The 27,821-nt window shown below is 41.1% G+C and overlaps 1 protein-coding gene across 1 annotated transcript; it reads left to right on the forward strand.

The window, feature by feature from the left end:
- The first annotated feature begins 2,101 nt into the window (after positions 1-2,101).
- Positions 2,102-26,466, forward strand: LOC114922658 (vomeronasal type-2 receptor 26-like). The gene is made up of 6 exons (XM_029284405.1): positions 2,102-2,347; positions 4,926-5,060; positions 7,550-8,380; positions 10,046-10,273; positions 23,928-24,054; positions 25,565-26,466. The coding sequence occupies exons 1-6, from the start codon at positions 2,102-2,104 to the stop codon at positions 26,464-26,466; spliced, it is 2,469 nt and encodes an 822-aa protein (XP_029140238.1).
- Positions 26,467-27,821: the final 1,355 nt, after the last annotated feature.

Consider the following 27,821-nt stretch of genomic DNA (forward strand, 5'->3'; position numbering starts at 1 on the left):
CCTTCTTCAATTTAAACAAAGAGAAGCAGAAACTTGGTCATCTTAAATTTACAATTCATGTTTTAAGATCCTCTTTGTATGAACTTTGATATTACTTTGCATTTTCCATCATAGTAATAGACAAGTGCCTCATTAAGCAAAAGAGAATTTTTTCTAAGATCTCCCCGCAGCTGTCAGGGCAACTGCAAGGGGAAAAAACAAACTCTGTTGCAAAGACTGAAGAGATGTTATGTTCATGCTCTTGTATTCTCTACAATTCTTTAGAGTACTAGTGGTAAAGATTTTGGCTGGCTTCTGAATGAAGCATGAATATCTTTATCTTTGCCATGTTGATCTTCCCCCATCTCAATAACTTTTCTGATATTATATGATGTCTTATAGATTCATTGCAACCTTACTATTTCATTAATAATTTGAAGGTTGCAATTTTCTTTTCCTTTTATCATTATCAAAAAGACTATTATTAAATTTGCTACTCCTCAAAGCCCTGATTGACAAATTACTGTACTTGAAAGAATTAGGACAAAGTGCTGATGGATAAATAAATAATTAAAAAATATAGGGACAGGTAAAATACACAGAATGCTTTCTCAGAGCCATTTGCATTCTAAGATTCATTACAGGATGGAAGTTAAGTGAGGAACAGAGAAATTCAGGTCAAGCTTGTCCAGTTTTGGGGATTTTTAAGAATTTCATGGCAATTAGATATTTTTTTTCAACAGATTAATATTTATTATGATGATATTGAATCTTCTATTGCTATTGCCACATATGGCTTGCAAGACTCAACCAACAAAATGCAGCATCCAGGATCCTATCCCAATTGATCACAAATATTTCCAACCAGGTGACCTACTCATTGGTGGTATGACTTCTTTTGTTTTCATAACTAGAGATGTGGGAAGTTTTGCGGAAGATCCCCATCATTCTCTTTTGGGTGAATCCCTGTAAGATATTATTTTCTTTCTGTAGCTATTAATCTAGATTACATTATTTAGTACCTATTGTAAATATATATTTTGCTACAGTGATTAAAAATAATTAAGAGTTAATGTTTAATTGGATGATANCTTACAAATTTGATGGTTACTAAATTCAGACAAGACAGGAATTGCAGCCATCAGTCCCTTTGCTTGGGTTGGGAATTATAGCATCAGATTATAAAACCTGACTCTGCTGAATATGTGAAATTGCATTGAACTACAAAAATAATGTTTACTCAGAGATATAGCATATTTTATCTCAGTAAATGAGGTATTTAATTTTATTTCAGGAATAATATTTTCATGAACCAAAAGATTTTTCTGGGGAGCAGAGGAGTACAAACACATGAACCTTTGCTCCCAATGTTCTTTTACTGGTAAAATCCTCATTCTGCCTTTCTTAATCCACTTAATTATTTTCTTCCCAATTTTTCCATTACAACCAATATTGTATGACTATAATTTCATATTATTACATCTATTTTACAGATGTTATTAGGGAAGAAAAACTTTTGGTATAATTGTAGTAGAGTTTCTAATAGTCAAAAAGCTTTGAATTATGTATTAAAATAATAAATAAAACTGCAATGTATGCATTACTTAAGTGGCATTATGATATTATATGTTTCTATAAAATTTATTGTTGCTTATAGTCTTCTATACATATTTTGTTGAAGATAGTCTAAATTCTAAATGTAGATCATTTTTGCCATTTTTTTTGCAGTGACTTAAATTAAAATGAAATCATCTCTATGTAAGAAAACATGATTAATTCAATTTTGCTTCCCAGATGTAGGAAGTTAATGTCCATGTTACATACTTGGTAATGATGCTGGTGAGCTTCAGATAGTAAGAATTATTTTAAAATAGCAAAGAAAGGGAAATATATATGCTGGGTAATAGTACATAAATCAATTAACAAGAAACAGTGAGTATTATCTTCTAAATGATTAGATGGAACTTAACCTTGAATCAGTTAACATGAAAGAGTGATTGTTTGTTAGACTTTTTTTCATGGAGTTAGTCTCATTGTCCTTTATAGATGCAGATTTCCATTTGATACAACATCTAATTCCTATTGCAGATTCCTGACTAAATATTATCAACATGTCTTGACCATGGTATTTGCTGTGAAGAACATCAATGAAGACCTCCAGCTCATACCTAATGTCACTTTGGGCTTCAGAATCTATGATAGGTGTGCTGGCTATCATGCCAAAATGGAACTTTTTTCTAGCCAGAAAAGATTTGTTCCCAATTACAAATGTGGCGTTTTTAACAAACTCATATCGATTGTTGGGACTGTTGATCCAGGAATTGCTAGTGATATGGCAGATATATTAGAGACTTACAAAATTCCACAGGTAAGATAGATGGCTTTGTCTTTCCAGATGTATGGTATTACAAAACCTAAATATATAGTTACCTTTTATGTATATTTCTCCAATGACCATATTTAATGAAGAACATTTACTACAGCATAAAGTTTAAAAAAAAATCAATTTTAGAATTTGGTGTTACTATTATTGAGCTTGAAATATTAATTTTAATGATCAGTGGAATTTTAGATCCCTGTAATCCTCTCGTGTAAATTGTTAGTGTGATGAGAAAACAAAAATTTTCTACTTTTTATTTACTTATATTTTATCAATATATTCTGCTTTTTAGGTGCTTAAGGAGGCATAAGTAAGGCTTTTTCCTCTTCCGTATAGTCCTTGCTTACCAACCACAAATGGAACTGGAAATCCTATCACTAAGCATGATCACTAATTGAAACATCACATGACTGTGCCTTACTTATAACCTCATCTCTGTTTCTGTTGTTAAGCAAATTACCATGATTGTTAAGTGAGACAACATGTTATCATGACTAATGATTTCACTTTTGTGTGCTGCATTAATTCTGCTTGTTGGAAGCTGGTTGTGAAGCCCATGAAATGGTGGTCACAGGACGTTGGGATGTAGCAATGGTGCACAAATTATGAAGTCACCCAAATGGCAATCATATGACAATTGTGTTTCTGTGACATTCAGAAGTATAAGCATCAGTTTCAAAGTTGTTTTACTTTCAGCAATTATAACCTCAAATAGTCACTAAATGAGCTGATAAATAAGAACGTCCTGAATATTTAGCTAAGACTACCAAATAGGTTGGGATAAGAAAATGAGATTGGCCCAATTACATTCAGCTAGTGATTGAAAGATATTAAAACACTGATTCTTGGTGAATCACATATTTTAGTAAAAGGAAAAGATTTAGAGCCATGATAAATCATTATAGCAGATGCAATGTGAGCAGAATCAGAAGCTGCATTGCCAGTTACAGTAAAGCAGAAATTCCTCCCTGTCCCCAAAAAATCCTTCTGAATGCTTTGTTCTTTCCCCCCAATATCTCATCTTAACATGAGCAGAACAGATGCTTGAAGAGGCATTGATAGGACTATCATTGGAGATGCAGTGTCACAGCTGGTCAATTTAACATTCTAAAGCAGTGGTTCCCAACCTTTTTAATGCCGCGACCCCAACCGGTCGTAAGTCGAGGACTAAACCGGTCATAAGTCGAGGACTAAACTGGTCATAAGTCGAGGACTAAACCGGTCGTAAGTCGAGGACTACCCAACCGGTCATAAGTCGAGGACTTTCCCTGCCCGGGAGCGCCGCACATGCGTGGTTCCGCCCCTGCGCCGGCCGAGGCATAGCTGGCAAGCGGCAGAGATGGAGCAGGCCGACCACTAGCTGGCCCAGCCCAAGGGAGGTAAGGCACCCGCCGGAAAAGGGGAAAAAATGGCGGACAAAAAAAAATGGCGGACAAAAAAAGTGGCAGACAGCCTTGCTTGGCGACCCCCGTGAAATGGTCGATCAACCCCAAATGGGGTCCCGACCCACAGGTTGAGAACCACTGTTCTAAAGTAACAAAGAAGCACATAAGCAATAGCAGTCCGTAAGTCTAAAATAGGGTAAAACAATATTTAATTTAAAAAGTTTTTAGGAAGGCAATTGGAAAACATATTTAAAATTTACAATAAAGTAATTCAGATAGGGTGGTATATACATATATACTTTGCTTATTTTATATATTTATTAATGTTATATTCCACTTATCTTGCTATCTAAAGCAATTCTGAGAAGCTTACAATATAATACAAATAGAGATATACAATTATAAATATAAAAACAGATTAACATTGCAAAAGATTAAATGCAAATTTAAAAACCATGGGCTCAGAGTGAAGCAGAGATGGTGCATTCTCTATCACTGCACCAATCACCTATAGCCTACAGCTTCTTCATCTGGGAAAAACACATACCAGCAGAACCAGGTTTTAAGGCCCTTCCTGAAAGCCAGAGAATGAGAGTGTTTCACACCTCAGATGGCAAGATATTTCAAAAGGTGTGTGTGGGCAGGGGCATTTCCTAGACTCCACCAACTGAAATTCCTTGGCTAAGAGGATCCACAGAATGAATGGGGCAGGCCAGTCTCATTGGGGCAAAAATGTAGATCATATAATAGTGGTGTTACAAGTGCCACTGTTATACAGTATGTGCTTCCAAAATTGTCCATGCAGTTGCATTCTGAATCAATTGCAGCTACCAATTACTCTTCAAGGGTAAGCCCCATGTAGAGCATGTTGCAAATGAAACATAACCAGGGCATAAATGACTGAGCAAGGGGCCTCATGATCCAGAAAGAGACACAGCTGGCACACAACACAAAATTGCACCAAAGGATCTCCTAACCATGATTGCCACCTACTCTTTGAGCAGGAATTTTGAGTCAAGAAGAACCCCCCAAGTTGCATACTGGGTCTGTCTAGTGTAATGCAATCTCATCCAGAACTAAAAATGATAAACCTTTGAATCCTAAGGCTCCATGCAACCACAGCTACTCCATCTTACCAGAGTTTGTCTGAAACCTGTTGCTTTCTATCCAGACCCCCACAGCTTCTAGGCATTGCAAGAGCATTGCCCCATAGCATGACTTGGATCACCAGGGATGGGAATGTAAAGAAGGGTGACTTCATCATATTGATGATACCTCATCCTACAGTGACAGATGATCTCAACCAGGGATTTGATGTAAATCTTTAAAAGGAATGTGGTCCTCCACAGAGGAAAACTCTAGGCTGGATCTCCTGCCCCCTGTCAACATTGATTGAAACTGGCTGTGGAGAAAGGAATCCAGCCAGCTAAACTCAATCCCAAATCCACAGACAGCCCAAAGGATACCAGAGTTGGTAGTAGTGAAAGCTGCTCAGAGTCAAGGAAGGCAAGAAGTGATGTACAACCTATATCCCTCTCTCACCAGAGATCATCAACAATGTGACCAATGCTGTTTCTATTCTGTAACTGGGTCTAAAACCTATCTGAAAGGGGTCTATCTTATCTGCTTCATCCAGGACCCTTTGGAGCTATAACACAAGCACTTTTTCACTATCTTCCCTAAAAAGTGAAGGTGAGAGACTGGATGGAAGTTGTCCAGCAAGGCGTGGGTTTAATGATGGCTTATTAAAAGGAGGCAGATCTCAGCCTCCTAAAAGCACAAGACACACAGGTACAGTACCTGGTTCAACAGGAGTACCTGTGAGAGGGATCTAGTTGTCCCTGGGCTTCTCTAATGGGCACTTGGAGTCCAACCAAAAGTGTATCTAACGAAAGCCAGAAATATGCTGCAGCTGCCAAAAAAGCCAATGTGATCCCAAGCTGTATCAACAAAGAGATAGCATCAAGTACACAAAAGTACCACTCTATACTGTACTAGTAGTACCCTTTGAATAATGCATCTAATTCTGGTCATCATGAGACTAAAAATATTCTGAGGCCCTGAAAGAATGCAGAGAACATAAGATAAGGGATCTGGATGCTGAACAGTACAATTAATGGTTAAGGGAACTAGGGATATTTAGCCTAATGAAGAAGAGGTTTAGGGATGACATTATAGCTGTAACTTGAAAGTCTGTTGCAAGAAAGAAGGATCAATTTATTATTCAAAGATCCTGAGGGCAGTGTAATGGGTGGAAGCTAGTCAGAGAGAGATCCTGGAACTAAGGTGAAATTTTCTGACAGTGGGAACAATTAGTCAATGGAATAGCTTTCCTCTAGGAATAGTGGGAGGTTCATTGTTGAAGAAAAGATTGGACAACCATTTGTCTGGGATGGGATAAGGATTCCTGCCTTGGTTGGGCTTGAAGATATCTTCAAGCCCTAGGAGTCTATGTTCTATGAAAGGATGCTGGGAAGAAGGGTGCTCCTGGAGTGATGTATTAATCACTACATGCATCCACCCAGAATTCACTGTTCTGAAAGCTTTCACTATCCATGAGGGACAAGGGTCTAACAAGCAAGTACTTGTATTGACAGTCCCAAGGATCCTGTCCATTTCAGGATCCAATGAGATAAAACTGCTCCAGGATAAGTCCTATCCCCGGACTTCTCTAATGGTTACTTGGAGTCCAACCAAAAGTGAATCTGAACAATTTTATATATCAGGTTTTCCACAAACTCCTCCATGTGACTCTGCAGATGTTTGTCCGAGCCTGAGAAAGGACTTGGTGACTTTGAACAGGGCTGTTAGGTGACACTCTGTGGACATAAAAATGCAGAGAAATACTGACACTTTGCTGCTCTTACTGCCATGAGGTAGGCCTTAATGTAGCTCTGACACATTTCCAGTTGGATTCATACTTTGCTTTCCTCCTTTGACTCTCTAGCCAACTCTGCCATTTTCAGCACTCTCAGCTCTGCCATAATCCAGGGACAGTATCAGGGGTGATCAGCCAGGAGAGGGTGCAATTCTGTCCAGGACCTTGGCTACTTTCTGATTTCAGGCTCTAGAGAACCAGGCAGCAGTGTCCCCAGGATTTGGAGGTCAGGGTCTTTATGGAACCAAATTCAGGTGTTAGGAATCCAAATAGTCATAGAATTGTGGAATCTGGAAGGGGACACAAAGATCTAGTCCAAATCTAGTCTCTTTAGTACCCTGTCTACAGAAATTATGTGAAAGAAAACTCCTTCCAAGATGGCTGTAAGAGCTTCTTTTTTCTCTTACTGATGATCTGCTGATTTTACTGTCAAAGCTGGGTTTTTTTGGCAGTGCTGCTTTCTGGTTTTGAATGGGAGCACTTAGGAATGACCCTAGATGACTTTTGGACAATCATGGACCCAGTTGGGAAGGGGGAGGGGACTTGAAGATTTGAATTCCCTCTGTAAGCGATTGAAGTCACTGGGCATACACATTTTGAAACTTTAATTCTGTTTTGTTTTAGTAGTATTATTCTTCCTGATAACTACATTGTTACTAATATAATATATAGAAGACATGTCAATATTTTGCAAATAGATTTAGTAGTTTACAAAATTTGGGAGCACCTGTTACACAAGGAATGGAAACTAATGTTATAGTAATATATTAATAAGTATTCAACTAGGGGCATAATATGTGTGTATGTACTGGTCTTTCTTTGATTCACCTTTTTCTTTTTTTAATGTTTTGATTTTTGGGTGGTTTTTTTTGAGTTTTGTATTTTAACTTTGTCTTGAATAAAATTATATATATATTACTTCCATAGTTCCCAACTGGCCCATCACAATATGAAAGTCATTTCTACTATCCAATGGTTCCAGGTGAAGAACTTTATTACAGAGGGATTATTCAACTACTTTTGCACTTCAGATGGACTTGGATTGGGGTACTTTCAAAGGGACTTGGAGGAAGAAAATTTGAGCACCTAATCTTCTCAATGTTTCCTCTCCATGGCATCTGCATTGCCTTCTTGGAAAAATTCAGACCAGTTTACATCAACAATTTTTTTGATAATCTGAAATGGCTTGTTGAAACCTTTCACCTTCTTGTTAACAGCAAAGCCAAAGCTATCATAATCAGTGATAATTATCTTTTAAATTTAAGATGGTTGTTACGTCTACCTGAAATGGAAATAGTGTCTATAAAGCCAAAAGGTAAGGTATGGATCATGGCTTCCCAAATGGGCCTTGCATCATTCTTTTATCAGAAAAGCTGGGATATCCAAGACTTCCACGGTGCTCTGACCTTTGCAGCTTACTCAAGTGAAATTACAGGATTTCAACATTTTCTCCAGACAAGAAATCATTTCTTTTCAAAAGAGGATGGTTTTGTCAAAAATGTATGGGAGCAAGCATTTGGCTGTGTGTTTCCAAATCCATCTGAGAATGAGCAAATGGAGGATGTCTGTACAGGGAAGGAGAAATTGGAGAGCCTTTCTGGGGCCTTTTTTGAAATGAGGATGACCAGTCACAGCTACAGTATATACAATGCAGTGTATGCTGTGGCACATGCTTTACATGCTATGATTTTTGGCCAAAAACATAGGCAAAAACTAAATGGCAGAAAATTCAGTCTCCAGGACCTCCAGCCATGGCAGGTAATGTGATGAATAATCAATTCTGTTGGAAATGGGATATGAATTGAACTCAGTCTCCAGCATCTCACAGCCTTCTGATCATAAAAAGCAATCGTAATTAGATAGAAAATTTGTAACAACTTCCTGGTTTATTGTTTTATCTCTTCCTCACCTTTTGTGGGATTTGTACTGTATAATCTCTATGAATTTTCTTCATGCTTCCTGGCTCACTTACTCTCTAGATCTTTCCCATAGGTTGTTAGGATATATGCTTTATATTCTCTCCCTTCCTCCCCACATTTGATACACATACACAAATGCACACACACACATACACACACAAATACTGTACATATTACAGGAACTATTTCATGTAACAAGCTTTATTCCTTTCAAGGTGGCAAGAGCTGCTTTCTTAAGTTAAGACTTAAGTTATGCATTTCAGTCAATAAGGGTATAGGTCAAAAATAGTGAATGCAATGCATAGGCGTTAATTGATATAGAAGGGTGAAAGAAGTAGAAATTCTATTTGGACTTTCAAGCCGAAAATACTTCTGAGACTACAAGACACTGCTTTTCTAGACAAAGAAAGATCCATAAATCCAGGTTGGGATCCAATCACCTTGGACACTACAAATGACAGAGCAGCAGAGATAAGTTGCCTCAAGGTAAATAATTCAATTTTTGTTCATCTATGTAATTTAGATCAGTCCAAGCATATTTGGATCCCTTCCATACTGTGGCAGTAAAGGATCATACTTTCAATTTTTTTAAAGATACCATCAAATTAGAGTATAATTAGCATGTAAATGAACACAAAAAGACAGTCAGACAATAAAAGGAAAATCAAAGAGAGAGGGGGGGGAAGAAGGGAATACAGTAATTAGTAATCTTTGTATTTTTTAATCTGTCTAAAGAAAAGAACAGCCACTTGCTCAAAACACTTAAGCAGGATTTCACAGAACCTATGTTCTCTTTTATGCTCTTAATCTGATTTAAATTGTTCTCAGTCTACTTTTGCCCTCCTTTACTTCTTCTAATCATCCATATATCCCCCAAAGATTAAATCTGAATTTAAGGCTAATTTTCAATTTAGAAGAAATATGTTAATAACACACTACCCTCCATTTCCTATCATGGCATCTTATAGCAGCAATAAAAATGGATGCATTCAATTTTATGGATTTCTTTATTTAGAATGAATCAAATGCATCAATGGCAGAATTTTTAGCATTAAAGAAAGATAATTTTTATATTTGGAAAAGTCAATTCAACCTGTTCAGCCTATTCCTTTATGTAGATGATTAATATTAAATTTTCTTATTAAAAGGATATGGTATTCTTTGATCATTTTGTCTCTAATAAAAGCAGATGACAAGTTTCATAAGCTTCTTGCAAATGTAAGGCAAGCCTGATAATTTTTATTTGTTAAATAACACATTTCCTCAATAAATTATATCTTTGCATATTAACAATTGTATAGGTTTAGGGCCTGGATTATTTTTAGTTTTTGAAAGTTAGTAGACTATAAGAGAAGGATTTTGGATCAAGAACCACAGACAACCATCCTTGAGAAAAATGCTAGTACCTTAGAGTAGGGACAGTGTGCCACATATTTAAATGATTCACATATCACATAGTTTCATATATTAAGCATGTTTTCTTTCTTGCTTTTTTCATATTCAGCTTCATTTCTTTTTGAAAAAAGTCTCATTTAACAACAGTGTTGGAGATAAAATTTCCTTTGACAAAAATAAAGAACTGATTACACAACTGGATATGGACAACTGGGTCATATTCCCTAATCAGTCTTTATATCGAGTGAAAGTTGGGAAGCTAGATCCCTGGGCTGCTGAAAACCAAATGTTCACCATTCATGAAGAAGTCATCACCTGGCCCAGCACTTTCAACCAAGTAAGTTTTGGATGTAGTTGGTTTGTTTAAATTATTGAGATGATATCCAAAAAGTAGCTCGATATCATTTAACATACAAATAATATCAAATACTGAGAAGAAATGCCAGCAAGGTAAGAATTCAAACTTTCTGAAAATCAGGGATATCTAAACAATTACTTATGTTTTATGTTACTGTTAAGCTTAAAGAGACAGGGATGATGTGTAAAATAAAAGTTGAGGGCCAGTTCAGTGTAATGATTAAATTACAAGGCCTGAAGCTAGCTGGGTTATTTTGGGCCAATTACTGTTGTTGAGTTCTAAGAAGAAGGCTATGGCAAAACCATTCCAAAATATTGCTAAGAAGACTTCAGGGACTAGTTTAGTCTTTAAAAATAAGAGTTCAAACTTCAGTATGGGTTAATGGCAGGACACAGCACTGAAAAAGCAATGATTGCTGTTTGGTGACTTTTGGAGGGTTCAGAATAGAGGTAATGCAATCATTCTGACTGTTCTGTTTCTTGCATTGGTAAGCATTGAAAAGACAGGAATAACAAACAGGTACTTCTTTATTTCAGGCTGAACAGAACTCAGAACAAAATGGCTCCACCCCTTTTATACATTCACCCTGGGGCATTACCAGCCAATGAATGCAACGTATTTTCCCGCTCAAATGCATCCCAGTCAGCCCTTGCAGACAGCAAGTCTGGCCCAGGAGGCCACGTGGTCTGCTAACAGTTTCAGAACAGCTCCCTGCGACTGTTCCCAATTAAGCCCAATACATAACACCCCTCCTTGACACCTGCACAATAATTCTTGTTGTTCACTACAACACACTTTTTTCTTTTTTCACAACACACAATAACATTCCATAATACAAGTCTTACAATTTCACTTGTAAAAATACATAACATCATAACACAAACACAACATTATAATACACAGCAATTCAGTTCAAAAAACTTACAGAAGCATTTCAGTTGCACTAAAATACATAAGCATTTTAAGGTTGCAATGACAGAAACCTCACATAGTCCTTTAAGAACTTCGGAGGGCTTTGACCCGCTCCGATCACCTCAGAGCTGCTGCTAGGGCCTGATCTGCAAGCTCGTCTGCCAGGCTCAGCAGACCGGGATTTTGGGACCTGAACGATACAGGTGAAACTGGACCATGAAGGCTGGCCTGTTCTGGTAGACCCAAGCCTTTGTCCATTTGGCTTTGGCTGGCCTGTTCCAGTAGACCCAAACCAGAGTTCTTCTGTGGGGTGAAATTCCCCTGATCGGTGTAAGAAGCTAGTTGGGAGCACTGTCCCATTGGCACAAGGCTTGGACAAGGAGCGGCTTTGAAAACCGATTGAGCACAATGTCCCATGGACGTGGTGCCAGAGTCAGGAGCTGCCTCATTGGCAAACCCCCCGTTCGATGAATGCAATGTCCCGCTTTCGCTGAGTGGCAGAGATTCACGATCAGGATCATGGTCCTCCCCCCCCCCCGAGAGCAGAGTAAGGAGTGGAAGGGTGGCTAGGTAACCTCCATCGCAGCTGGTCGATGTGCCTGTGTAGCACACGACCATCCTCCAGTGCCACTTCGTAGGAAAGTGGCCCAGTAACCTTACAAACCACAGCTACCACCCACAGTCTATAATTGCATGCCCATAATTGCATGATCACCCACTTTCAAATGCCTCGGTGCCTTTAGCTGTGGCACCTGCGATGCAACCCAATCTGAATGTAACCTATCCAACTTGGTGATAAGGCGGCGACCCCATTGGAGCTAAGCTGGGCTTTTGCCCATAGATGTGCATGGTGTTGTGCGGTGGCAGAGGAGGAAGTCTGCCAACTTGTGGTGCCAGTTTCCCTGGGTTATTCTTTTTAAAGCTTCTTTAGTAGTGGTGCGCACCATGCGTTCCGCTTGACCATTTGAGCCAGGTGAAATGGTGCCAAGGTAGCATGCCTGGTCATATTTGCCCTTAAAAAGGACTGGAACTCTGATGAAGTAAACTGAGGCCCGTTATCAGAGATGATGACGTCTGGAAGCCCATGAGAGGCGAAAATGCCCCTCAAAACCTGGATGGTCCTCGCAGTCATTGTAGTGGACACTGGAACAACCTCCAGCCACTTAGACTGACTGTCCACAACAATGAGGAAGAGCTCCCCTGAAAGGGGCCAGCATAGTCAATATGAACTCTCAACCAAGGAGCATGTGTGGTCTCCCATCTATGAACGGGAGCCTGAGGCATTTCTGGCCAGGACTGCTAGCAAATGGGGTACCTTTGGACCTGGGCCTCGATCTCTTTGTTGAGCCCAGGTCACCAAAGGTAGCTGTGCACAAGCGCCTTCATCCAGACTATTCCCGGATGTCCCTCATGCAGAGAAACAAGGACTCTAGTCCTCAGTGAGGTCGGGATTACTACCATGCTGCCTCAAAGTATACAACCCTTAAAGGCAGATAACTCATGCTTCCTTTTCCAGAAACTCTGGAAATTAGTAACAGGACACGTGTCAGGCCATCCTGTGAGCACCCAATTCAACACACATGTTAACGTGTTGTCAGTAGCTGTTTCTGCAGCAACATCCCCTGCATGGAAGGGAGACTCCGGCAAATCCTGGATAGACAGGATGTGGTTGGCCGGTGCAGGATCTGGCTCTACTTGCTTTAGAGGCAACTGACTAAGGCCATCTGTGTGGCCCATTTCCCTACCCGGTTTGTGAATCAGGCAATAGTCGTAAGTAGAAAGAAATATTGACCATCTCAACATTCTAAGAGAGATGATTTGGGGTGTCTGCTTGTTCATCGTGAACAACCCCAGAAGCGGCTTGTGGTCAGTGAAGACCGTGAAATGGCAGCCATACAAAAAGTCTTGAAACTTCTTGATACCAGCCACAATGGGCAATGCCTCTCTATCTATTTGCGCGTAATTGTGCTCAGTAGCAGAAAGAGTCCTGGAATAATAGGCTACAGGGACTTGTGTCCCATCAGCCCTGAGGTAGCTTAAGACAGCCCCAATCCCTTAAGGGGATGCATTGCAAGCTATGCTAACTGGTAACTGCTCATTGAAATGAGCCAGCACTGCGTTAGAAGACAATAATGCCTTGACCTCAGCAAAACTCTTCTCGTGGACATTTGTCCACTTCCATGGGGCCTATTTGTCCAAGAGCCAGTGTAATGGCTCTGCCACTGCAGTCTTGTGGGGGAGGAAGGCATGGTAGAAGTTTAGAAGTCCCAGGAAGGCTCCGAATCCGATCGGAAACTGGTAAACTCCCATTTAAGGACTTACCTAGTGGCGATAAGAGCGGCAAAACAAAACTATTTCTCCGCTCTTATCGCGTCTGCAGGTAACCGATCTGCTGCCCTGTTTAGGGTGTCCCATTCCCTCCTTCATCAGAGGGTCCGGGACGTCCCTTTGCAGGGTCGGGCAGAGGAGTTTGGGTGTTACCTGCATGACAAAATCGATCAGATCTGGGCCGGGTTAGCCTCTGATTGGACTAGTTCAGATGGGCCAATGGAGGCAGGTCTTGAGTCCACTTTGTGGGAAGAGTTTGATCCTGTGACTCCCGAGGACATGGACAGGATGCTGGGATGGCTGAACACCACCACATGTCTACTGGACCCGTGTCCCTCCTGGCTGGTACTGGCCTCCCGGGAGGTTACACGAGGCTGGCTCCAGGGAATCGTCAACGCTTCTTTGAGTGAGGGGTTCTTGCCGGCCGCCTTGAAAGAGGCGGTAGTGAGGCTCCTCCTCAAGAAGCCCTCCCTGGACTCGGCTGTTTTGGCCAACTACCGTCCTGTCTCCAACCTTCGCTTTCTTGCGAAGGTTGTTGAGAGTGTGGTGGCACGACAGTTCCTTCAGCACCTGGAAGAAACTGTCTATCTAGACACGCGCCAGTCCAGCTTCCGGCCTGGGCACAGCACGGAAACGGCATTGGTCATGTTGGTTGATGATCTCTGGAGGGCTCGGGATAGAGGCTGTTCCTCTATCCTGGTCCTGCTAGACCTCTCAGCGGATTTTGATACCATTGACCATGGTATCTTGTTGCACTGGTTAGGGGGGTTGGGGTTGGGGGGCACCATTTTACGGTGGTTCTCCTCCTACCTCTCGGACCGGTCGCAATTTGTGTTGGCAGGGGGGCAGAGGTCGACCTCGAGGCACCTCACTTCTGGGGTAACACAGGGATCGGTCCTCTCGCCTCTCCTGTTCAACATTTATATGAAGCCACTGGGTGAGATCATCTGTGGTTTCGGGGTGGAGTTTCATCAGTACGCAGATGACACCCAGCTGTACATCTCCACCCCGGACCACCCCAACGATGCCGCAGAAGTGATGTCCCAGTGCCTGGAGGCTGTGCAAGTCTGGATGGGGAGGAACAGGCTTCGACTCAACCCGTCCAAGACCGAGTGGCTGTGGTTTCCGGCATCACGACATAACCAGTTGGCTCCATCTCTGGCTATTGGGGGCGAGTCATTAGCTCCCGCAGAGAGGGCCCGCAACCTGGGCATCCTCCTGGATGCTCGGCTGTCTTTAGATGATCATGTGACGGCCGTGGCCAGGGGGGCTTTTCATCAGGCTTGCCTGATATGCCAGTTGCGCCCCTTTCTGGATCGGGACGCCCTACGCATGGTCACTCAAGCCCTCGTTATTTCCCGCCTGGACTATTGCAATGCTCTCTACATGGGGCTCCCATTGAGGTGCACCTGGAGGCTCCAGCTAGTTCAGAATGCGGCCACGCGGGGGATTTGGGGGGCCTCTAGATACTCCCATGTAACACCTCTCCTGCGCGAGCTGCACTGGCTGCCGGTGGCGTTCCGGGTGCGCTTCAAGGTGTTAGTAACAACTTTTAAAGCGCTCCATGGCAATGGACCTAGGTATTTGCAAGACCGCCTCCTACCAAATATCTCCCTTCGACCAGTCCGCTCCCACAGAGAGAGGGCCTCCTTAGGGTGCTGTCGGCCAGTCAATGCCGGCTGGCGACCCCAGGGGGAGAGTCTTCTCTGTGGCAGCTCCTGCCCTCTGGAATGACCTACCCCCCAACCTACGTACAACTACGGACCTGCGCCTCTTCCGCCGAGCCTTGAAAACCCATCTATTCCATGTGGCCAGCCTGGCGTAATTTTGATTGGGCTTTGCTAGGGGTTTTATATGGGGTATTTTTAGAGCAGGCTTTTTATTCAATATTTATTGTGATTTTTATTATTGCCTGTTCACCGCCCTGAGTCCCGTAAGGGAGATAGGGCGGTATAAAAAATTTACATAATAAATAAATAATAAATAAATTGAAGCTCTCCCTTCAACTTGGGTCTGGGCACCTGCTGAATCGCTTTGGGCTTAGATTCAGCAGGATGGATGCCTTCGGCATCTATACAAAACCCCAGGAATTCTGTGGAAGTGACTTCAATTTTGCACTTTTCCTGTTTGAGCTTCAGTCCCGCTTCGTGGAAACACCGCAAAACAGCCCGGAGCCTGTCAGACAGGTTTTCAACTGATTCCCCTGCGATGAGGACATCATCAAAATATGGGCATACACCCATAATGTTGCTGAGCGTGCGCTCCATCATGCTTTGGAAAATGCCAGGAGCTACGTTCACTCCAAACTGTAGCCTTCGCACCTTGAAAGCTCCCCGGTGAGTCACAATAGGCAGCTGCTGATAGGCCTGGGCCAAATCTAATTTGGCGAAAATGCGCCCTCCCTGTAGAGATGCCAGAATATGGCTTACTACAGGTAAAGGGTAGAAGTGCTGCTGGAGAGCTTTGTTTAATGTGCATTTATAGTCAGCACAAATGCGGACTTCTCCATTGGCCTTAAGTGGCGTGACAATGGGTGTTTCCCATGGACTACTATCCACAGGTTCCAAAATGCCCTGCTGCAATAGTTTATCCAACTTAGCATTGATCCTCTGCTTGAGAGCAAAGGGCATTCGACAAGACTTAATCCTGATTGGTGCGATAGATGGGTCTAACCTAAGAGCGATTGGAGGCCCTTTGTATGCCCCAAGCTTAGGACTGAAAACATCAACAAATTCTTTGCATATCTCCAAAAGGCTCGCCGCTTGCAAACTGTTTAACCCAGTCATCTGAATACCTAGCGCATCAAACCAATCGAGTCCAATCAGACTTGTGTGGTTGCCCTCGACAACTATGATGTCCAAAGGGCCCTCGAAATCCCTGAACTGTACCCCGAGTGTGGCCTCCCCCTTGACGCTGACTGGGAATTCTGGAAGTCGGTCAAAACAAGATTCGACAGCCTGAGCTTTGGCCGCTTCTACAGCAAATCTTTTGAAGGGTTCTTTGGGAGATTATGGACAGAGCTGAACTCGTGTCCAGCTTCATGTCTGAGGGGACCCCCTGCAGTTTGACTTCAAAATGCAGCTTTTTCTTAAGAGGCCGGTGGGTAGCTGTCTTAAGTACGCTCCTCCTAGTTGTGCAAAAACCCACCCTGTTCTGACTGGGGACCTCGGTACCTTTCCAAGGCAACTCTTCCGATAGACGTTATTTCCTGCAACCCAAATAAATGGCAGTGATGTGGCCTTGCCTGCCTCATTCCCAGCAAGTGGCGGAATGGAAACGACAGTCAGTTCGTTTGTGGTTGCCTCCACACCCGAACCACCAAGACAAGGGAACTGCCTTGTCAAAGCTCTTGTCTGCTTGCCTTTGAGGCCTTCTGTTAGAGAATTTTAATTTCTCTATTGGTGAAAAATAAATCAGAAGCTCTCACAGTTGACTGCATTTAGCTGATTCAAATAACTCCTTTATATTCATATCAAAATACTTACAATACCATACATTCTTCTTTACAGCAACATAGCACAATGAAGACTTCTTACAGCAGAGACAGACCAGAGACTGAAACTGAAACAATTCAGCTTCTAACTCAATACCTCTTTGCACAGACTCAGTAGCACTTTCTTCACATTGGCTGACTGAGTTACCACATGACTCTTCCTGTTCATGAATATTCCAACACCTTCTTTCTAGAGGTTGCTGCAATCGATCGACCTCATTGTCTGACTCAGAGTCTTCAATCCTCTTGGCGACCTCTTGATGGACTGTGTCCGAGCAAGGAGGGTTCTTGGAGAGCCGCAAGGCCTTAACAGCTCCACCTGCTGCTGCTTCGGCCGTAATCTCCCTCAGCGTGTCTTGGAAGGAGACAGTTTCTCTACCAAAAATCTTTTGCTGAAGTTCTTGGCTCCTCAGACCACAAACTAGCTGGTCTCATAGCTGTTCTTCCAGGTCCTTAAATTTGCAAGGCCTTGCAGCTTGGCATAGAGCAGCAATGAAATCTGCAGCGGACTCCCCAGGATGCTGGTCCCACTGTTCAAAAGCACGTTGCCATGCAATGACTGACAGCTTCAGCTCAAAATGTTCTTTAAGCATTCTTTTCAACTCCGCTTAAGCAATGGACTCCAAGGGCACTGTAGCAATCAAGTTTTCCGCAATGTGAAAAGTTTCTTGACTGCAAACACACAGCAGCATTGCGGCCTTCAGTCCGTCTTCCCGAACTTAGTTTACTCTCAGATAATTCTCCACCCTAGTGATGTAGAAGCTCCATCATTCTGGATGCGTGATGTCAAATTCTGAAAGACGACCAATCTTCACCATGGTGGATCTTTGGTGGCCTTTTCAATGCCTCATGCTGTGGAGGTTTTGAAAGGGTTCCAGGATGATTCCTTGTGGCACTCTCCCCCAACGTTTTTGTAATGGCAGGCAGAGCGAAGGAGGTTGGAAAGCCGTACTTCTCAATGCTTGCTAGGCTTTCCGTGGTGAGTCAGCCTCTGAATTTGCGGCAGCACGATCCCACCTTCGTCACCAATGTTCTGTTTCTTATGTTGGTAGGCATTGAAGAGGCAGGAGTAACAAACAGGTACTTCTTTATTTCGGCTGAACAGAACTCAGAACAAAATGGCTCTGCCCCTTTTTATACGTTCACCCTGGGGCGTTACCAGCCAATGAATGCAATGTATTTTCCTGCTCAAATGCATCCCAGTCAGCCCTTGCAGACAGCAAGTCTGGCCCAGCAGGCCATGTGGTTTGCTAACGGTTTCAGAGCAGCTCCCTGCATCTGTTCCCAATTAAGCCCAATACATAACACTGACCTTCTGGACTTCTCTCTATCAATATAATCAACTATGGTATCATTCTGTGGTTGGGAGTGGGAGACACTGTGTTATTGTGGTTCTCTTCCATGGCCTTTTTTTGTCAATGTTGGTAGGAAGGAGAAGTCAGATCCTAGACCTCCAATGGCTTTTTGCCTTTCCCCGGACCAGTTGATTTTCATATTTCACTCTGGTTGGGGTGATACTTCCCTGGGATGGGCTGATACATAATCTGGGAGTCTTCCTGGAGTCATGGATCCTGATCGAGGAGCAGATGGTAGCTATGCTAGGCAGGGGAAGGGTTTTGCACAGATTCATCTGATGTACCAATTGTACATTTTCTGGACTGGGAAGCCTTGCCCACAGTCACTGATTCCTTGGTCACCTCTCAACTGAATTAGTATAAAGTGCTTTATATGTGATTTCCATTGAAACCTGAATTGGTTCAGAATGCAGAAATACACTCAGTAATGCCACCCCCTCATCCAGATTTTCTCATATAACATCTGAATTGTGTGAGCTGCCCTGCTTTCCAGTATCTTTCCAGGTGCAGTTCAAAGTTCTAATCATCACCTTTAAAGCCCTATGTGATTGGTTAAAATATGGGTTGCTATGTGAATATTTTAAATGAATAAAAAGGTAAAATTATTCTTTTGGAATGACTGAAGGGCTTGGACTCTGCTGTAGTTTTATTCCCTTCTGGAACACTAGTTCCACTCTTTAGCTATGTGAGAATCAAGATCATCCTAGAATTGATCCCTGAGACTGCACATGGCTTGGTTCTCTTATGTAACTTTTACATAAAGCCGCTATTTCTAATTGAACTATCATAGATAACTTGAGAACTAAATTACAGGATAATATTAGCTGTTGCTCCTGAAGTCCAGCTCTCCCTGTAATAACTCTATCCTAATTCATAATTTCATTTTCCATGAAGGGGCAGAGCACCAAAACTTTTCTTCAGTGCAATCTTCTAGCTCTTAAGTGCCATTTAGGAAGCTACTGCAAAAAGGTTTCTCTAAATTCAGTTGCTACTTAAAACAGTTTATTTTTCATTCAGCTGTCAGAAAATTACTATATGAATCAGTATTTACATGAATTCTAATTCAATTTTTAAATCATCAAACATAGCTAGAGATAAAAGTTCATGTAGCTTTTAAGGATTGTGACTTTTTAATATAGTTTTATTTGTACATAGTTACAAAATGTATATGCCTTCTTGAATAAATATTTTGGATAGGTTTAGTTTATCAAAGGTTTATTGCAATCTCTAACAACATGAATTCAAAGCTTTTAAAAACAGTTTTTCTTCTATATTTTAAAACCCAAACATTAATCTCATTAATAACAAAAGTGTTCTGTATAAATTATGTCTTCTGTAGTACCTGATTTATTTGACTAACAATGTTATTTATATTTGGTTTTTTGATTTTGATACCTCTCCAGCCCTAGATATATTAAAAAGTAGGAAAGTATGTTATGCTAACAATCATCAAATGATTTATATGGAAATTTAACGATACCTGGAGATTTACCAGTTTTTCCCCTTCCTTAAGTTCATCAAAATAATTAAATTACTATAAAAACATATTAGTATTGAGTAATGCTAGTTAAACATTACTTATTTAAATTCATCAAAAGGGTTAAATATAAATTATTTAAATATTGTAGGATATATATATATATATATATATATATATATATATATATATATATATATATATATATATATATATATATATGTATATATATATCAATATCTCCTACATATATATATGTAGATCTTTAGTTATTCGGGTTTTCTCCCGCATAGAATTAGAAGTGTCTTGGCGACGTTTCGACGAAGTCATATTCGTCATCTTCAGGCTGGTGTCTTCAGCTTCGTGCTTCTGGGAGTAGTGTGTGTGATCGCAGCTTCTGGGAGTAGTGTGTGTGACTTCGTCGAAACGTCGCCAAGACACTTCTAATTCTACGGGGGAGAAAACCTGAATAACTAAAGACCTACATACAAACACCCGCGAAAACCTCAGAAAACAAACAAATATATATATATATATATATATATATATATATATATATATATATATATATATATGTGTGTGTGTGTGTGTGTGTGTGTGTGTGTGTGTGTGTGTGTGTGTGTGTGTGTGTGTGTGTTTTCGTAGATTTTCACAGGTACAGGTATGCAGGTCTTGGCATATTCAGGTCTTTTCCCGTGTAAGATTGAGAGTATCTTGGTGACGTTTCGACGAGGTCCCACTCATCATCTTCAGGCTGGGGTCTTCGGCTTCATGCTTGTGCGAGCAAAGTGTGATCGGAGATGCTGTCCCTCTATAAATATTGGGGTGTGTGTGTGGAGTGCTGTCTTAGTTGCTGTAGGTGGGTTGGTTGGCTGTGTAGGGGTTATTGTTTGCGGATTGTTCAGCTGTTTCATAACATCCTGAGTAGTTGAGGTGCTGGCTGTGTGCCCATTAGTTTTTTGTGTTATAACAACCTGGATAATGGGTTGTGTGATTACATCCTGAGATCTAGTGTAGTGATATCCTGAGTTTTGGGTTGCAACATCCTGGGTGGTTGGCTGTGTTGTAACGTCCTGAGCTTTAGCGTTGTAACCCCCTGAGTTCTGTGATGTGGTGTCCAGAGCAGAAGGCTGTGATGTAGCATACCAGGCTTTGGTTTGGCTCCGAGTTTGCTGTCTAGCTCTGTGTTCATGGCGTGTGTACATTTGCTTTGTGTGGGGGTCAGAGGGAGGTGCAGCAGCTGGTGATGTCATCATGGTTTGGCTTCTGGATGATGGTTGCATTTCATCTGAGGGATGGGTTTGGGCTTGAGTTTGGGTCTGGTAAGGTTGAATGGTGGTGGCGTGCTGTGTTGTTCTGGGTCCAGTGTCAGTTTTCGTGGCTAGGACTCGTTTGTTGATTAGGGCTAGTTTCCAGATGTCTGGTAGGCGGGAGGACTTCGAGTTTTTCGTAGGTCCTGGTGAGCAGGAAGGTTTCCTCCCGTAGAGGTAAGATATTTGTTTTCGTAGATTTTCACGGGTACAGGTACGCAGGTCTTGGTGTATTCGGGTCTTTTCCCGTGTAAGATTGAGAGTATCTTGGTGACGTTTTGACGAGGTCCCACTCATCATCTTCAGGCTGGGGTCTTCAGCTTTGTGCTTGTGCGAGCAAAGTGTGATCAGAGCTGCCGTCTCTCTATAAATATTGGTGGGGGTATGTGGGGATGCTGGCTTAGTTGCTGTAGGTGGATTGGTTGGCTGTGTGGGAGCTATTGTTTGCAGATTGTTCAGCTGTTTTGTAACATCCTGAGTAGTTGAGGTGGTGGCTGTGTGCCCAAACCCATTATTCTCTTGTTGTGTTCAGTTTTGGAGATTAGTTTGGTTCCTTCAAAATCAATTTCATGTCCTGTAGCTTTAAGATGCTGGAAGAGGGACCAAAAAATAGCCAACATTTTAAGAAACCCCAAAGATAGGATCCAGCTAGAAAACCAAGGAGTCTATGAAATACCATGCAAAATCTGCCCAGCCACATACATTGGACAAACTAATAGGAGAATAAATGCCCGCATTACAGAACACAAGAACGCAGTCAGAAAAGAAGAAAAAACTTCCTCCCTCTTCCAGCATCTTAAAGCTACAGGACATGAAATTGATTTTGAAGGAACCAAACTAATCTCCAAAACTGAACACCACAACAAGAGAATAATTATGGAAGCCATCGAAATAGAAAAACACCCCCACAACATGAATAAACATGACGATACCTCCCGCCTACCAGACATCTGGAAACTAGCCCTAATCAACAAACAAGTCCTAGCCACGAAATCTGACACCGGACCCAGAACAACACAGCACGCCACCACCATTCAACCTTACCAGACCCAAACTCAAGCCCAAACCCATCCCTCAGATGAAATGCAACCATCATCCAGAAGCCAAACCATGATGACATCACCAGCTGCTGCACCTCCCTCTGACCCCCACACAAAGCAAATGTACACACGCCATGAACACAGAGCTAGACAGCAAACTCGGAGCCAAACCAAAGCCTGGTATGCTACATCACAGCCTTCTGCTCAATAATCACAGAACTCAGGGGGTTACAATGCTAAAGCTCAGGATGTTACAACACAGCCAACCACCCAGGATGTTGCAACACAAAACTCAGGATATCACTACACTAGATCTCAGGATGTAATCACACAACCCATTATCCAAGTCGTTATAACACAAAAGACTAATGGGCACACAGCCACCACCTCAACTACTCAGGATGTTACGAAACAGCTGAACAATCTGCAAACAATAGCTCCCACACAGCCAACCAATCCACCTACAGCAACTAAGCCAGCACTCCCCACACCCCCACCAATATTTATAGAGAGACGGCAGCTCCGATCACACTTTGCTCGCACAAGCACAAAGCCGAAGACCCCAGCCTGAAGATGACGAGTGGGACCTCGTCAAAACGTCACCAAGATACTCTCAATCTTACACGGGAAAAGACCCGAATATGCCAAGACCTGCATATATATAAAAAATCTAAAATCTTAAAACATAAAATTATTTCTTCAGTAATATGAACTAATTTCTCATTAGAAGATGAAAGAAAAAGAGTCTAATTCCCTTTCTTTTTATGAGTTCACTGGCTAACACAGAATTCCCACCTGAAAATCTTAATTGTGAAGATAAGTTTCCTTGATCATAATTGCCTATAAATTTGATTACTAGTTGATTATTATTACTCCCTATATAAGAAGTTTTTTTCAATATTTGTCATCTCCTTTCAATACAAGGGTTCTTTTTAACCTCTAAAATCATTACATCTCTTTCAAATATTTTCACTGTACCCTAGATCATTTCATTAGATTTTATCTTAGTTAAATAACTCTGAAAATGTTTCTTTTTAATTTTATTTAAAATGAAAAAGAAGTACCAGAAGTGTCATAATAGCACTATTCCAATATTTGAGGAGCTGCCACAAGGAAGAGGGGGTCAATCTATACTCCAAAACACCTGAAGGCAGGACAAGAAGCAATGGATGGAAACCAATCAAGGAGAGAGCCAACCTAGAATTAAGCAGAAATTTCCTGACAGTTAAACTATTAATCAGTGTAACAAGTTGCCTCCAGAAATTGTGGGTGCTCCAACACTGGAAATTTTTAAGAAGAGATTGGACAATGATTTGACTGAAATGGTATAGGGTTTCTCACTTAAGCAGGGCATTGGACTAGAAGACTTCCAAGCCCCTTCCAGGTCTCTTATTCTATATTATCCAACAGTAAAAATGGATACCTTTGTCTTGAAAAAATTATAGTGTTGCTGAGTCTCACTGAAATAATTTCAGCACTTGGATGTGGTTTGAGCATAATTTATCTGTCATTTTAGAAGAAACATGGTTATCTATATATTTGGTAGAACAAAAATAATAATTCAATTTTGAGTAATTTTCATGATGAGATAGATGAAAAAATCCAGATCATTACAGTAGCTTTCTTTATTTGTACAGTAGTGGTCAACCATAATTTTCAACATTCCCCCCAAATACCTGATTGAAGACTAATATTTTCTTCTTTCATTTATTGGCCAGATACTACCTGCTTCCATGTGTACTGAGAATTGCCTCCCTGGTTATTTCAAGAAAAAACAAGAAGCAAAACCATTTTGCTGCTATGATTGTCTTCGATGTCCCAAAGAGAAAATGTCAAATCTGGAAGGTAAGAGACATTATTAATTGGTGGTACCACAGGACAAAGCAAGAAAATCCACGAAGATGTAAGTTCAGGAGCTGAATTATATTATATACAGTACAGGTCATTTTTGACTAGTGGTCAGTCATTAAATGAAGCAGATGCTAAGTGAAATCAAAACAGTGTTTTATGAAGCTATTTCATCTTTCCTTTTCTCTGCAGATCTTTAAAGGTCTTAAATGTGAAGACTGATCACAAAGTTACTTTTTTATTATTGTCATAACTTCAAACAATTGTTAAACAAGGCAGTGACTAAACAAAGACTACCTTTAGTGCTTTTCCTGCATTCCCCCACTCTTTGGGATACTTATCCTAGAGCTTGGATAATTAGCAAGAAGAAATTTGATGTTTGTATTTATATTCATTAGAGATAAGTGATTGAAAGAGAATTGCAGGCACACAATTGATAATACACTTTGAGAAGAAGACACTAGTGCTGGCTGTTTGACTAGTGCACTGATGACTGTGAGCAATGAGTCACAAAGAAAGCAATAGCCTTTAATATCAAATTGGTTAGATTCCTGTCAGTGTCTGGCAGCAAACTATGCAAGAATGAAGGTTCCAGTAAACAAATTCAGGCAATCACTCTACTTTCCAATGGGGGAAAGGAAAAAATGGATCAAGTACAGAGTAATATTTACCAAATAATATAATGGCATGTAAACACATGACTGAGAAGAAAGTGACATAAAGGTTGTAAATATGGGCCTTTGTCAAAAAGTTACTTTTTTATCATCATCATAACTATGAATCATTGCTGTTTGAAGCAGTTGCTAAATGAAGATTATCTGTAAAGCATTCCATTTCTCTTAGTTTGGGATTATACTCAGTGGTGGGATTCAAATATATGAACAACCAGTTCTCTGTGTGGATGCTGCTTCTGGAAGTCCATTCTGGGCCTGGGCAACAAAAAATTAGCTACCGGTTCTGCCAAAGTGGTGCGAACTGGCTGAATCCCACCACTGATTATACTCTACAATTGGTTTTAACAATGTATCATCCTAACTTGCACAAAATCTGTTCCATTTGATTTAGAAAGCATCAATATTTTTGCTTGTACGGAGAATAGGAAACATATTTCCTCCTTTTCCTTCAGAAATATAAAAAATGAAGAATATTAAACCTAAATCATTTCATACAAAGAGAATAGTATAACATTTATTTTTATTGATATTATTTTGAATAATGCTTTTTATAAAACCTTACTGAAGATCGATGTAGAAATAAAGCCAGAGAAATACATAGAGACAGCCCAAGTAATGTAATGAATTAATGAGTAAGTAATATTCCTTCCCTTAGCAGAAAAATCTCATGATTTCCTGTGTTCTCTTAGATACCAAATATAAGAGTAGAAAGTCATATCTAGGAAATCAGAACGAGTATTGCTTCCAAAAAACCCAAAAAAACCTCCCATGTAAATGATACTAAATATAGTATAGGTATACAACATATATAAATTTATATATTTAAATTCTAGACATGGATGACTGTTTGAAATGCCCAGAAGATCAATATCCAAATAAGAGCCAAACTTCATGTATTCCTAAGAAAATAACTTTCTTGTCCTATGAAGAACCAATAGGAATAATCTTGGTTGTTTTGGTACTTTTCTTTTCTCTCTGCACAATTGTGGTGCTCACAACATTTTTGAAGTATCACCATACTCCCATCGTCAAGGCCAATAACCAAAATCTCACTTACCTTCTACTCATCTCCCTCCTCCTCTGTTTCCTTTGTTCACTGCAGTTCCTTGTTGCACCAGATTATATAATATGTCTTCTACGACAAATTAGCTTTGGCATCATCTTTTCAGTGGCTGTGTCTTCTGTTCTGGCAAAAACCATTACTGTAGTTCTGGCTTTCATGGCCACCAAGCCTGGATCAAGGATGCGGAACTGGGTGGGAAGAGGACTGGCCACCTCCATTGTTCTTTGTGGTTCCTTGATTCAAGTAGGCATTTGTATGGTGTGGCTGTTCACATTTCCCCCTTTTCCTGACACGGACACCCATTCAGAAGTAGAGGAAATAATACTACAGTGCAGTGAAGGCTCATCTACTATGTTCTACTGTGTCCTGAGTTACATGGGCTTTCTGGCAGTTGCCAGTTTCACAGTAGCGTTTTTCTCCAGGAATCTCCCGAGCAGTTTCAACGAGGCCAAATGTCTCACATTCAGCATGCTGATTTTCTGCAGTGTATGGCTCTCCTTTGTTCCATCCTACCTGAGCACTAAAGGCAAATATATGGTGGCTGTGGAGGTCTTCTCCATTTTGGCCTCTAGTGCTGGATTGCTGGCCTGCATTTATTTCCCCAAATGCTATATAATCATTATTAGGCCAGAGCTAAATAACAGGGAACAGTTAATAAAGAGAAAATATTAATAATACAAACTAAGCATCCTATTTCCATATTTTGCTCTTTTAGTATCCAATGGGAACCTGGGTGTTAGCAAACATTTGTGTGAATATGGTGTGTACAGCACACATAGTGCTTTGTCATTGTATAGACAATTGTGGCCACTTGTTAAGTTTGAATTCCAATTGGGATAAAGCTAAGAATAATCAACACAAAATCTGGTGGTGGTTCACTTTACAAGCAATCCGGAATGGGACAATTCATCATGGCCACCTGACCCAGCTCATTCCATCCTGACTTTCCCAGATCAGCTGACCCACCATGGGCTTGTCCTCCACCAGTGATATATCTCCACCAGTACTACTTCATTGCTTCTCTGAGGATGCTTAGCTGTGACCGATGCATCCTGACTAGTCTTTACAGCTGATTCCCCCCATGGGACAACTAAACATGCCTTTGGTGCTTCTGGCTTCTGGTGCATTTTTGAGCATACCTGATGGCAAGAACACAGGAGGTGTCAGCAGCAGCAGTGCTGGAAAGCTGTGGCAGTATGGGGGAATATCATGATATCATGTTTGCCAGCAGCATTTGGATGGCAAGGGGATGACAGGCATGGCTTGGCCAGAAGCATTTGGATGGCAAGGGACAGGAAGCATGGTTTGGCAGCACTGTTTGGATGGCAAGAGTGTAAAGCACGACTTCACCAGCATCATTTTTATGGCAAGGGGGAGAGGTGAAGAGAGTGACTGAAAAGTACTATTCTTATTACCAGGAACTGTAATGTACTTTTCCAGTGAGAGAGACATATCAATATGGCCACCTTTTGTGACCAACCCCAAAGTTCATCCCAGCCAAACCAATGAACTGAAATGTCATTAAACATTAACTATTTTTGAAAAAATAAGATTACTAGTAGTTAAGGCACTAGGCTAGAGAACAGCATCCTGTGAATTCAAGTCCTGCCTTAGCCATGAAAGCTGGCTTGGTGACTTTGGGCCAGTCATTGTCTCTCAGCCTAACCCACCTCACAGGGCTTTTGTTGTGGGGAAAAGTTTGGAAAATGTTAAGAGTGATGTTTTGGTTGCTCAATTTCGGGATATGGAATTTGCGATTCGGATCCGTGGATTGGCTGAGGATCCAAAAGAGAATTTAAGAGAATTAATTCCGGAGGCATTTATGGACGCCCTGGCTTGTGGGCGAGAAATTCATGATGAAATAGAACGTGTTTTCAGGGTAAATTCTTGGGTTGCACGCCAGAAGAATTTGCCAAGAGACGTGGTGGTCTATTTTACAAGAAAAGCGAGAAGAAATGAAATAATGCAGCTCTTTTATCAACAAAGATTCAAGATTTTAAATCAAGATATTATTCTTTTAAAGGAAA

This window comes from Protobothrops mucrosquamatus, unplaced genomic scaffold, assembly GCF_001527695.2.
Source record: "Protobothrops mucrosquamatus isolate PMUCROS unplaced genomic scaffold, P.Mucros_1.0 scaffold572, whole genome shotgun sequence".
In the NCBI taxonomy this organism is placed as follows: Eukaryota; Metazoa; Chordata; class Lepidosauria; order Squamata; family Viperidae; genus Protobothrops; species Protobothrops mucrosquamatus.